The sequence below is a fragment of the Papio anubis genome, chromosome 6, assembly GCF_008728515.1.
Source record: "Papio anubis isolate 15944 chromosome 6, Panubis1.0, whole genome shotgun sequence".
NCBI lineage: Eukaryota > Metazoa > Chordata > Mammalia > Primates > Cercopithecidae > Papio > Papio anubis.
In genome coordinates, this window is record NC_044981.1 from 2,786,436 (window position 1) to 2,800,074 (window position 13,639).

The 13,639-nt window shown below is 46.6% G+C and overlaps 1 protein-coding gene across 13 annotated transcripts in view; it reads right to left on the reverse strand.

The window, feature by feature from the left end:
- Nucleotides 1–9,862: 9,862 nt before the first annotated feature.
- The window catches only part of SERPINB6 (serpin family B member 6), a 30,125-nt gene continuing 26,348 nt past the window's right edge, over nt 9,863–13,639 (reverse strand). For 12 of the 13 annotated variants that reach the window (XM_031666867.1, XM_031666866.1, XM_031666865.1 and 9 more), the window contains 2 exons: nt 10,616–10,771; nt 9,865–10,400 (listed from right to left, as the gene is read on the reverse strand). In XM_031666867.1, the coding sequence (XP_031522727.1) occupies nt 9,999–10,400; nt 10,616–10,771 (558 nt within the window). In that variant the 3' untranslated portion in view covers nt 9,865–9,998. Of the gene's footprint in view, nt 10,401–10,615; nt 10,772–13,639 lie in introns of all 13 variants that reach the window. The other variant, XM_009204354.2, reaches the window with a different exon arrangement.

Consider the following 13,639-nt stretch of genomic DNA (forward strand, 5'->3'; position numbering starts at 1 on the left):
ACGCCCAGCCCTTGGAAGAGTCTTTTAAAGGTTATAAAATTACATTTCCAAGTGTTAAAAATGAGTATATGAGTTTTAACATCGTTTTGTAGCAATAACATCATTTAACAAGCAAAAGAAAAACGTCCAAATACGTGTTTTAAAATGATCACTCCACACTCTTTCAAAAAGCAGTTCTTTTCTTATTCATGATAAGATGCATCTTTACCCACAAGGGCAATCAATTATAGTTTTTCAAAAATATTTGCTAGGTATCCCACTAACAGCCACTTTTCATAGAACAGGTCATTACATTTGCCTATAGCCCCAGCTACTCTGGAGGCTGAGGCAGCAGAATTGCCTGAACCTGGGAGGCGAAGGTTGCAGTGAGCCAAGATAGATGCCATTGAACTCCAGCCTGGGCGACAGAGTGAGACTCTGTCTCCAAAAAAAAAAGCAAGTATTATTGAATACTTGCTATTCAAAAAGAAAAAAAAAAGGTAAGTATCAAATTAACCAACCTTCTTTTTAGAGATCATTAGCAAATGAAAGCAGGCCACTCAAGAGAAATGCCGGAGAATGCTTGCTGACCCGGGAATGTGTGGAACCCAGTGGACCTCAATTCGAAAAGCATCACATTGATTAGTTTGTCGGGTTTTTCTGTTTGAAGGAGCTGGTGAGAGAAACAAGTGTTTCAGACATGATCCCACCTGGAAGCTGCCATTAGCGTCTCCTTAGTGCCTTGTCGAATGAGAAGCCCTATTAATTCCAGGGGCATTACCTGGAAGGATTAAATGACAAGGAGTTGGGTGGCAGTTAGGGAGGCCTGTTTGTCTTCTAAATGTATCCATTCTTTTATGGGGTGCTTTGATTGGATGCAATGCAGACAGGAAAATTAAATAAAAAAATAAAATATTAAATTCCAAAATTCTTCTTGGAATACGATATGTCAGTAGGATGACCATAAAACCAACTTGACTTGTCTGGGACAGTCCCAGTTATACCTGTTGCCTTGGTGTCCTGCCTGGGTCAGCATTTGTCATAGGCTTTTCATTTTCAATGAAGTATTGTTAGTAACAGCTACAGGAGGAGGGTTGATAGGCCTTTACTTTGTGCTGTGAGCTCCCACTACAGTTACACCTGTCAGGGTCCACTCAGGAGACACAGCCACATCAGTTATGTGAACAGAGGAGAATAGAAAGGATTGTTAGTTAAGAAAAGGGGCACAAAGTAGCATGCGAAAAAGGAGCAGCTGTTACCCGTAGGCCCAATGAGAGTGGATGAGGAAAGACTAGTCTTAGGAGACCTTCACCCCACCCCCACCCTGCACACACTTCGGGCTGAGACTCAGATCTTTTTGAAGAGGATGCAGCTACCACAGAAACATGCAGCTGCCGCTGGCAGAGTCCATGGGTCAGAGTGGGCCACCAGGAGCTGTCTGCCATTGCCAGAGCCATGTGCAGAAGCAAAAGGCCAGGTAGGGACACAGCTGCCTGAGGTTGCAGCTGTTGTGACTGCAGAAAAGGCTGTTGCGTGGAGAAAGAATGAGAATGTGGCTGGAGATGGTCCGTGTGGGCTGCTGGACCCTGCACTGAGTGGTCACAGGAGGACCAGAACCTGGAAGGACAGTGCCTTTCTACTGGGCTTTCCTGGCAGTGTCTCACTGGCGTCCTCTAGTGACGAAGCGTAGCATTGTGTCATCCAGCGAAGTAATGGCAACTCCAGGGTTGCAGATGTGTCCTTGGCTCTGGAGCCAAGAGACAATAAATTGGTAGGTGACTCACAGGCGTAGGATGCTCACTTTAATCTGTGGTTAAATCTGACAGGCAACTTCTGAGTCTGATCCTTTCCAGAAGTCTCCCCCTTCAAGGACAGGACATAAGGAACTCAGTCGCTGATAAAACAACTTAATCCTTGTTCACAAGCAGCTAGGGACAGCTAAGTCCTTCTGGACTCTAGTACTGAGGAGATAATTATTCGGGACTGCTTTCCCCTGAGAGCCACTTGGTTGTAACGTGGCTCATGCCGTGGCTTTTGAGAAGTCATCATTTGGCAGGGTCAGTTGGAAACGTGGAAAAGTATAGTTTAGGTACATAGTTTAAACTATAATTAGGCATATTTAAATAGAGGCTCTATAAAATAGAGGCATATTTAATAGTGGAAATAGAGGCTATAAATTACACTAGAAATAAGCCCAAACTCTCTTGCTACAGTGGTTTTGTTATTCATTATATAGGAAAATCTACAGCCATTTATTTATTTCATTGTTTGACTACACTTTTTTACTTTATTTTATTTGAGACAGAGTCTCACTGTGTCACTCAGGCTGGAGTACAGTCGCACCATCTCGGCTCACCACAACCTCCGCCTCTCAGGTTCAAGCGATTCTCCGGCCTCAGCTTCCCGAGCACTGGGATTAGAGGCACCTGCCACTATGCCTGGCTAATGTTTTGTATTTTTAGTAGAGACACGGTTTCACCATGTTGGCCAGGCTGGTCTCGAGCTCCTGACCTCAGGTGATCCACCCACCTCGGCCTCCCAAAGTGCTGGAATTACAGGCAAGACCCACCGCGCCCAGCTTGTTTGGCTATACTTTAATTTTGCAATAAATCCTTTTAGCAAACAGTGAGCTCAAAAATTAAGTACTGAATTTTCGTATCACAAGAGGTGGAATGTTTAGCGTGCACGAAATGTTGCTGCTTACCACCCACCAGTGGTACCATAGTGCTATCTCTGATCATGTAAAAACTATACGATGCTAATCTATAAGGAAGTACTAGCACCTCCTTCAAAAGTTAGAAGTTCTTTTAAGAAAATTCTGGCCGGGCGCGGTGGCTCACCCCTGTAATCCAAGCACTTTGGGAAGCCAAGGCAGGTGGATCACAAGGTCAAGAGTTTGAGACCAGCCTGGCCAATATGGTGAAACCCTGTCTCTACTAAAAATACAAAAATTAGCCAGGTCCACACCTGGCAGGTGCCTATAGTCCCAGCTACTCTGGAGGCTGAGGCAGGAGAATCGCCTGAACCTGGGAGGTGGAGGTTGCAGTGAGCCAAGATAGATGCCCCTGAACTCCAGCCTGGGTGACAGAGTGAAACTCTGCCTCCAAAAAAAAAAAGAAAGAAAGAAATTTCTGTCCAAAGATAACAATCTATCAAGTACGTTGCAGAGGATATATTTATACATTAGTTTGTAAAGCAGGCTGTTCATTTGATCAAATGACTGTTATTTGAAGTTAATTTCTGTCATTTTCAAAAAGTAAAGCAATACATGGAAGCATTGGCTCCATTAGCAGAAGAAAATCTTTTGTTTTGTTCAAGTAAGTTTCATCAGATGTTTCCAATTAAAAAGCAGTGTAAGTTTTTCATCTAATTCATGGATAGAATTAAAAATAAGCTTTTAGAAGTTCCCTTTCCCACAGGGAAAATATATAATATGTTGTGAATAAATGCTGTTAAAAATTTAGTTAAGCCTGGGCAACAGAGTGAGACTCCATCTCAAAAAAAATTAGTTGGCTGGGCGCAGTGGCTCAGGACTGTAATCCCAGCACTTTGGGAGGCCGGGGCGGGCAGATCATGAGGTCAGGAGATCGAGACCATGATGAAACCCTGTCTCTACTAAAAAATGAGCCAGGCGTGGTGGCGGGCTCCTGTAGTCCCAGCTACTCGGGAGGCTGAGGCAGGAAAATGGTGTGAACCCGGAAGGCAGAGCTTGCAGTGAGCCGAGATGGCACCACCGCACTCCAGCCTGGGCGACAGAGCGAGACTCAGTCTCAAAAAAAAAAAAAAAAAAAATTTAGTTAAAATGTGTATCAGGGAAGATTTTCATAGAGTCACGTAAATCAAATTTTGATGAGTCACAACCCTGGAGTTAGTTAAGATGAACACACATTTTGAATTTTATTAATGAAGCTGTAATATTCTTCATTTAAAATAGCATTTATAGTTACCAAAATTTACAAATTTCCTTTATATAGTTACAACTACAAAATATTTGTGATGAAGCTGCTGATAAATACAAACACGATATGATATTGACGATGTATTGATGGCAGCGCCTGCTCTTCCTCTTCGCTGCCCACGAGCAATTGGAATGCAGCTGTCTGCTTTTTTGGAGCACGATTCTAAATCAGCCTAAAAGTTCTATCATGTTATTAACCTTCTTCAAACTGAGTCCTCTAAATTTCAGGTGCATTTTGTTTAAAATCAGTTAGGAATATTTAGTCAAAATATTCAGAGTGAAGCACCCAAAAATTTAATTTTGGAAGCTTTTAGTTACTTGAAATCATTGAAAACAAAATTTGCAAACAGGAAGATATTCAAAGTTCTGCGAAACCAAAGGAGAAACTAATTAAACAGCTTAATAGTATATAGGACTTAACTTTCTGAAATTCTATAATTGAATTTTGGCATATCTTGATTTGGAGGAAGAATCTTTAGATGGGCTTCCTATTTTTAATTGGATAAATTTATAGGCTATATTAGAATGCAGTGAAACTGGGATGTCCAAAATGTTTGCTGCACAAAAATTTGGTGAAAACTTCAAAAGGATTATTTAAGTAAGTCATTTCATAAGCTTTGTCTGATAAAAGTATTTGGAAAAGAAACACATTGTATGTAGGCAAAAAGATTGTAACTGTGGAAATATTCAGACTGAAATACTTGTACATTTTAATATAAGAAAAAATAGAATTGAGACAGTTCTTCATTTGTCAGAATTTGCTCTGGGCTTACCACATCTCTCAGCTCCTGAAGAATGTTTCCTCCATAAAAATTTCATAGTCTAACAGCAGGAACAGCTACATAATTTGCAGGGCCCAGTGCAAAATGAAAATGCAGGATCCTCTGTTCAAAAACTATAAATAATTTCAAAATGATGACAGTAAAACATCCATCCAAGTTTGTGTCCCTGTGAGTGAGGAGCCCTGCATGGCTGCATAGGTCACACAGGACCTATGGTCAACAGACAAGAGTCAATTGACCATGATAGTAATTTTACATTTATTGACAATAAAGTGCATTTTATAAAAATTTTCTTAATAAGATCCTATTGAAAAATACCTTATTGAGGAAAAATACCAGTGATGTTTGATAGAGGTAGATTCAGCGAAGGGATGAATTACAGTATACGAATATGCACCAAGAATACTGTCTTAGTAAGCTTAGGCTGCCATACAAAATACCATAGATTAGGCAGCTTAAACAACAGAAATGTATTCGCTCACAGTTTTGGAGGCTGGAAAGTCCAAGATCAGGATGCCAGCACAGTAGGTTTTGGTGATGGCTCTCTTTTTGGCTTGTAGACAGCCACCTTCTTACTGTGTTCTCACATGATGGATAGAGATCTCTCTTCTTCTTCTCATAAAGCCACGAATTACATCAGATTGCGGTCCCATCTTTATTACCTCATTTAACCTAAATTACCTCCTTGTGGGCCCCAACTGTCAACACGATTACATTGGAAGTTAGGGCTTCAACATATGAATTTATGGAGGGGAAAGGAGCACAATTCATTCCATAGCAAATAATTATTCTGTACTTTTAAAATATTTCAATAATCAACATATTTTTAAACTTTTTGATTTTAAAAAATGGATGTGTTGAATTTAATCTTTTGGAAAAAATGTATTTTTAAAGAATATTTGACGGGCCGGGCGCGGTGGCTCAAGCCTGTAATCCCAGCACTTTGGGAGGCCGAGACGGGCGGATCACAAGGTCAGGAGATCGAGACCATCCTGGCGAACACGGTGAAACCCCGTCTCTACTAAAAATACATAAAAAACTAGCCGGGTGAGGTGGCGGGCGCCTGTAGTCCCAGCTACTCGGGAGGCTGAGGCAGGAGAATGGAGTAAACCCGGGAGGCGGAGCTTGCAGTGAGCTGAGATCCGGCCACTGCACTCCAGCCTGGGCTACAGAGCGAGACTCCGTCTCAAAAAAAAAAAAAAAAAAAAAAAAGAAACAAAAATTGAATATTTGACAAGAATTATTTTTAGGTCCTCTTTAATAAAAATTGCTCTGGCAGTCAACAATTTTTTTAATTTTTAAAAAATTGACACGTAAAAATTGTATAGACTTTTAATTGTATATGTCATGGTATACGATGTGATGTTTTGATATATGGATCCATGGTAGTGAAACAGGAAAAGTTCCCTTGTTCCCCTTGCAGAGCGTGTGCTGGGGTGTGGCTCGCTTCTTCAGTGCCCTGCTGCTCCAACCTTTAGGGGAGAATACAGACAGGCAGGCTGTGGGGTCCAACCCCGGCAGTGCCTAGGGGTGAATGTTCACCCTCCTGAAGCCCCAGTGGGCATGTGTTACAGGGTACTCTTTTAGCCATCCATAGGCGGCTTGTGTTAACCAGCTCAGTCACACCCCCGCAAGGACAGAGGGCTTTCTGTATCCCCGGGTTCTTGCCTTGATGTACCAGAAGAATCGGATCACATGTGGGCTCGGAGAATGAGTGCAAGGTAAGCCTGGCGTCCCAGGCTCTCCTCCGCCTGCCCCAGCCAAACTCCACGTTGTTCTGCCAGCCGATGGCCTGCCTGCATGCCAGTGCCTGTCAGTGCGTCCCATTCCTCTCAACGTCCAGCCGCTCATGTATTCCTCCACTGATGTGCTCCTCTCGATGTCCAGCCACCTGTGTGTCTGCCTGTTAGGGTCTCAGGGGGTTTTACAGGCACACGGTAGGGGCGTGGCAGGCCAGGGTGGTCTTGAGAAATGCAACATTTGGGTAGGAAAACAAAATGCCTGTCCTCAACTAGGTCCATGGGCACAGGCCCAGGGTTGGAGCCCTAGCCAGGGACCACGCCCTTTCCCCCCTCCATGTCATTTAAAGGGAGCACATCCTTCCATATCAGTGGAATGGCTACAACAAGCTAATTCACGTATGCATTACCTCATCTACATTTTTGTGTGTGTGATGACAATGTCAGAGTAGGCGGTTAGACGTGAGCAGGGCACGCGAGGGCCCCCAAGAATGTTGGACATTTGTCAAGCCACGGTCTGACAATTATAAATCTGTCCCTCCGAAATAATGAGCAGGACAAGGAGGGACCCCAGAGCTGTCTGGTTCTCATTGGGACGGGGACAGAAGGGCATAAAACTATCCCTCTAGGGTAATAAGTGGCCCATGACTGGCGCTGGGAATAACAGGAGTCTTGCAACAGACAGAAGACACCTGGAGTGAGCAAGCCACAGTCCCAGACAAGGTTTTGAGCATGTGCAGTAATAGCAAGGGGTGACATTTACCCGGTATATGACTTTCCTCTGGGGGCGCTCGACCAGTAAGGGAGAATTGCGTCTAATGGGCATGCGCACGACTTCAGTAACTCTACTGCGCCTGCGTCTCCTCCCAAACATCCGGCGCCTACTGGCAGGGCTCCCGGGCATGCAGTAACTGAGGGACAGCCCGCCCAGGGGAAGAACGAAGAGCAGAGACAGAGAGCCTGGAAGAGGGTAAGGGGTATAAAAATCTAAGCAGGCCGGGGTGGTGGCTTACGCCTGTAATCCCAGCACTTTGGGAGGTCGAGGTGGGTGGATCACGAGGTCAGGAGATCAAGACCATCCTGGTTAACACGGTGAAACCCTGTCTTTACTAAAAATACAAAAAAATTAGCCGGGCGAGGTGGCATGTTCCTGTAGTCCCAGTTACTCAGGAGGCTGAGGCAGGAGAATCGCTTGAACCCTGGAAGCAAAGGTTGCAGTCAGCCAAGATCACACCACTGCACTCCAACCTGGGCGACAGAGTGAGACTCCGTCCAAAAAAAATATTCAAGCGGAAGAAGCACCTGATTTTTCAGATCTCCTGCTTGACCCTCTTCCAAGCCTACTTTCTCTAATAAACTCTCACATTGCTTAAAATAAACGTTCCCTTGTGCTTTAACCCTTGTCTGTCTCTCATTTGAGTTCTTTCCTTCAGAAGTACAAAGGACCAAGATTGCTGCAAAGTCGCCACTCCCGAGTTCCTCCAGATAGCTGCAGACACACGTCGTTAACAAGAACACTTCAAATCTCTTAGTCATTTTCAAGTATATAATGTGTTGTTTTTAATTATAGCCAACATGATTTATAATAAATAAATTAAAAAAAAATAAAACAACCCAAGTTGGGCATGGTGGCACATGCCAGTAGTCCCAGCTACTTGGGAGGCTGAGGTGGGAAGATTGCTGGAGCCCAGGAATTTGAGGCCAGCCTGGGCAACATAACAAGACCCTGTCTCTAAAAGTAAATAAATAAAACCTTAATTGTGTTCATTTTCCCCTTTCATTTTCAGATTTCCCATTTTGGCTACACTTCACATGCAGCACATTATATGGAAGTACACAGCAGTTCCCCCCTTATCTGCAAAGGACATATTCAGAGATCTCCAGTGGATGACTGAAACCATGGAGAGTACTAAATCCTATATATACAGTGTTTTTTTTTTCCTATACATATATATGATAAAGTTTATACATTAGGCACGGTAAGAGATTAACAACTCATAATAAAATGAGTTAAACTCATATGCAATATAATATATGCAATAAAATTGAAATACGGCCAAACTCTGTAAAGTATTTGAAGAGATTTGTTCTGAGCCAAATGTGGGTGACCATGGCCTGTGACCCAGCCCAAGAAGATTCTGAGAACATGTGCCCAAGGTGGTGGTGGTCGGGGGGAGGCTTCCAGGTCACAGGTGGATTCCAAGATTTTCTGGCTGGCAATTGGTTGAAAGTTTATCTAAAGACTTGAAATCAGTAGAAGGGAGTGTGTGGGTTCAGATAAGGTGTTGTGGAGACCAAGGGTCTTATTCTGCAGATGAAGCCTCCAGCTACTCTGCTCGGGAGGCTGAGGTAGGAGAATCGCTTGAACCCAGGAGGTGGAGCTTGCAGTGAGCCAAGATGGCGCCACTGCACTCCAGCCTGGGCAATAGAGTGAGACTCCACCTCAAACAAAAAAACCAACAATAATGCTGTGCAGAGCAGGGAGTGTGAGGGACAAAACCAGCACTACCCAGCCTTTCTTTCCCCTGCTGTCCCACTCATCCTTGCCACATCTCCTGCTGCTCCTGAGTCCCATCTGTCACCCCAGCCTGGACACTAAGGGGAAAGAGGACCAGGAAGAGTGGGAGCACAGCTGCACCAGGTAAAGGAGGGGCAGGCTCCCACTGCCTGCAAAAGAAGTCCTTCCTGCCTCCCTGGGACACTGCGTGGCTCCTCCATTGGAGCCTGACCCGTCCTTCTGCTCCTGGATGGCTGGGTGCAGGGATCACATTTCCAGCAACTAACACAAATGGCCCCAGAAACCTGAGCTGTCTTCTCTGTCTGTAATACTTGAGTGAAACAGAAAGGCATCTGGTGCTGACTCGTGAAGTCGCCATAAACTCCGTTACTATAAAGGGAACACTACCATCATTTGACATTTTCAGAAGTGGGCAGTGTGTGTGTGTGAATAGGCATGTGACCCACCAGTCCCCAGGAAAGCAGAAACACCCACAGGGCAGGGGACTGCTGTCACCCTCGTCTGGCTCACCTGCTCCCCCAACCTCCGTGCAGGCTTCCGGAGAGCTTGTGGCAGTTTTGGAACTCAGCTCCCCGTACCTCCTTGCAGCACCCCATTTCACCCCATTCTCTCCCTAGAAGTGGGATGAGACTCCACTACTGAGTAGAGGAGACAGAGAAGCACCATTTATCTTCCTGAGCCCAGGAAAAGTCGCACCACCGCCCTCAAGGGCAGCTGCCTGCCCACAGTGAAGTCATGGGGTCCCCATGGCTGTGGGGGGTGGGCAACACCTTCCCCAGGCAGGGGTGAGCTAAGTGGTCACTGCCGCCCTAACGTGACCCAGACCCAGAGCAGCCATTTCAGATCCTAGGAAACATCTCCCACGCGGGCACACAAACACAGAGTAAATGCGGCATCCCACCATCGGGCCCTTTATTTCTGAACTGCCACCACGGCACGGATAAGGCCACTTGGGTTGCAGGCACACTGTGGAGTGTAGGGGACAGAAAGGAGAGGGGCTGCACACAGAGACCGCCCTGTCCTCAGGGAGAGGAAAAGCGGCCGCAGAAAAGAATCCCGTTGGTCTTGCTGTGCTGGATGAAGAAAAGGAAGGGGTGGTCGGCGCAGAAGCGGGGGACGAATCGGGCGCACCGCATCATCATAATGGCAGCTGTGGCGGCTGCGGCCTCCGTGCCTTCCTCGTTGACCTCCACAAAGGACTTGTGCACGACCTTGGACAGACACAGGTCTGCCTTGGACATTCCAGAGAAGTCTGCCTTGCCCAGCTCGAAGGCGTCGGTCATGCCCAGGCTGCACAGGACACTCTCCATGTCATAGCTTTCCTCCAGTTTAAACCGAGGGAGGGACACCTCCACCTTCTCTTCATCCATCATGTCCAGCCTCGTCCATTCCACGAACTTCTCGTAAGTGAGTTCTTTCTCCACCTAGAGGGAGACAGTTGAAGACTTTAAGACCTAGGGTGCTGCTGCCCACCAGGACCCTGTGCTGTGCTGCGGATGCCGGACCCCGGTGGCAGCGTGGCTATGGTCAGCAGCGGTCTGGTGTTAAATGGCTGACCGCGAAGTGGGGAAAGCAGCCACGGCAGACACCCGCGAGCGGCTCCCTCGCTAGCACGCCTCTCTCACAGCTTAGCTGTTACCGTTCTCAAGTCGGTGGTCTCGTCCGGAAGCATGATGATCATATTCAGCTCCTTGCCAACGTACGGAAGCACCAAGATTTGGGTAAATATTTCTCCTATATAGGTCTTCTTAAAAGTAGACTGCATAAACATCATTTGCACAGGTTTCTCCTCATTCTACAAAGAAAACAGACAAACATTAAGTTGAAACAAGACCCCACTGACACATGGGACAAATCTGTCGGAGCCAGCCACTCTCTGCAGGGAGAAATGCAGCTCGGTTTCTCCCCAGCTTCCAGAACACACGGCAGCACCTTCTCTGCCATCTTCATCACCGCAGCCTCCAGAAACCGGCGTGCCTGGGGCCCAAACCCGACATGTCTTTCCTCTCATTGACCTCACTCAGCCTCATGACTTTAAACACAATATCACACCAAATTTACCTCCAGCCTGGGTCTCTGCCCTGTCCTTGGGACTCCTGCATTTTACTGCCCACCTGACACCTACGTTTGGACATAAAAGAAACTCCCGATGCCACCTGTAATGTGGCGCTCCGTAGATCCTTCAGGTCAGCTCTGTCTACTACAGCTCTGCCCATCTCAGCTGAGGGCAGCGTCACCGTCCAGTGGTCAAAAGCCCTCGAGTGCCCTGACTCCTGTCTTTCTCTCGCACCCTGTGTCTGACTCACTGGTAAATTATATTGGCTCTACCTCGAAAACATAACCAAAATCTGACCTGTTCCTTCTGCCTCTGCTGCTGCCAGCCTAGCCCTGGAATATTGTGATAATATGATTGTGACCGTTCCCGGCACAGCGGCCAGAGGGACCGGGTAGAACCTGAGTCAGATCACATGGTTCTTTGGCAGGACACTCTTCCCTGGCTCCCCGTTTACCCAGAGCAGGAGCTGAAAGTCCCTAAAACGACCTGGAATTGTGATAGCTCATCTCTCTTTAATCACTAACAAGATGTACGAGGGCTTTGTTTGACTACAGGTAACAGAAACCCCAGGTCACCATGGTTTAGCTGCTAGGAGCTAAACCCAGTTTCCTCTCCCTTTGTTTATCTGCTAGTCACAGAGGCCTCCTCACTGCACTGACAGCAAACCCGGTTCATCTCATCTCTACGCAGCAAGCTTGTCCTCCAATACCTGGAGAGTGAACTTCTGCCTCTTTATGGTCTTTGTTCAAAAATCACTTTGGCAGAGAAGCTGTCCTTGATCATCTTACCTGACACTACACCCCCACCCCAAAAACAGCTTCCTATCCCCTCCCTTGGTATATCTCTGTAGCATTTACCACTGTCTAATACACTCCTATTTTCTTATTTATGCTTGCTGTCTCTCCCCCAAGAAAGCATGAGCTTCACCAGGGCAAGCATGCTTTGCTGGTTTTGTGCATGGCTGAAAAATACCTAGCACCATGCCTGATGCACAGAAGACACTCAGTCAGGTTGGGCATGGTGGCTCACGCCTGTAATCCCACCACTTTGGGAGGCCAAGGCAGACGGATCACCTAAGGTCAGGAGTTCGAGACCAGCCTGGCCAACAAGGTGAAACCCCATCTCTACTAAAAATACAAAAATTAGCTGGGTGTGTTGGTGCACTCCTGTAATCCCAGCTACTCGGGAGGCTGAGGTAGGAGAATCACTTGAACCTGGGAGGCAGAAGTTGCAGTGACCCAAGATTGCACCACTGCACTCCGGCCTGGGAGACAGACCGAGAGTTCATCTCAAAAAAAAATAAAAATAAAAATAAAATTAAGGCACTCAGTCAACCTCTGCTGAATAAATCGTAAATGCATAAATGAATTAACGAGCTGGGATGCTGAAAAGGCCAGGCAACATTTACACATCTCACCAGAAAAAACTGCACTGGTCACCAACCCCAGCCAGCCAATGAGAAAGGCCAGAGGCCAGGAACCACACCCCATCCACCAATCCTCCTCATTTCCTGACTCCAAGCTGCTCCTGTGAGTTGAGTAAATACCCTGCAACAGGCACAGTCAAAGATGCTGCATGGTTCCCAGTCTCTGGTGTAGCACATTCTTCTGTGTTAAATGGAACAATCAAAATACACTGCAGTGGCAGCTTTCTGCTTTCACGTGGTAGAGGCTCACCTGGGCTGGCCCTTAGCCTTTGGCTAGAGCAGTCTTCCAGGCCTCGGTGGCCCCACTCGTTTCCTTGGCCAGCAGTAGGCATGTTTTTTCCGTAACTGACCAGACAGGAACTATTTTCTGGTTTGTGACTACATATACCGTCTCTGTGACAATGAGTCAACTGCTGTTACAGGAGGAAATAAGTAAGTAAATAAGCAAGGGCCAGGCACGGTGGCTCACGCCTAATCCCAGCACTTTAGGAGGCCAGTGCGGGTGGATCCCCTGAGGTCAGGAGTTCGAGACCAACCTGACCAACATGGTGAAACCCCATCTCTACTAAAAATGCAAAAATTAGCCGTGCGTGGTGGCACACACCTGTAATCCCAGTACTCAAGAGGCTGTGGCAGGAGAACCTGGGAGCGGAGGCTGCAGTGATCCGAGATCACACCACTGCACTCCAGCCAGGGCAACAAGACAGAAACTCTGTCTTGGAAAAATAAAAGTAAAAAAATAGGCCGGGCGCGGTGGCTCAAGCCTGTAATCCCAGCACTTTGGGAGGCCGAGACGGGCGGATCACGAGGTCAGGAGATCGAGACCATCCTGGCTAACACAGTGAAACCTCGTCTCTACTAAAAATACAAAAACTTAGCCGGGCGAGGTCGCAGGCGCCTGTAGTCCCAGCTACTCGGGAGGCTGAGGCAGGAGAATGGCGTGAACCCGGGAGGCGGAGCTTGCAGTGAGCTGAGATCCGGCCACTGCACTCCAGCCGGGGTACAAAAGGGAGACCCGTCCCAAAAAAAAAAAAAAAAAAAAGTAAAAAAATAATAATAACAAAAATAACAAAAAAAATAAGCATGGCTGTGTTTCAATAAACTTTAAAAAAAACAGGTAGTGGCCTGGCTTTGCTGTAGGCTGGAGTTTGCTGACCCCTGCCTTCAGTAATTCCTCCCTG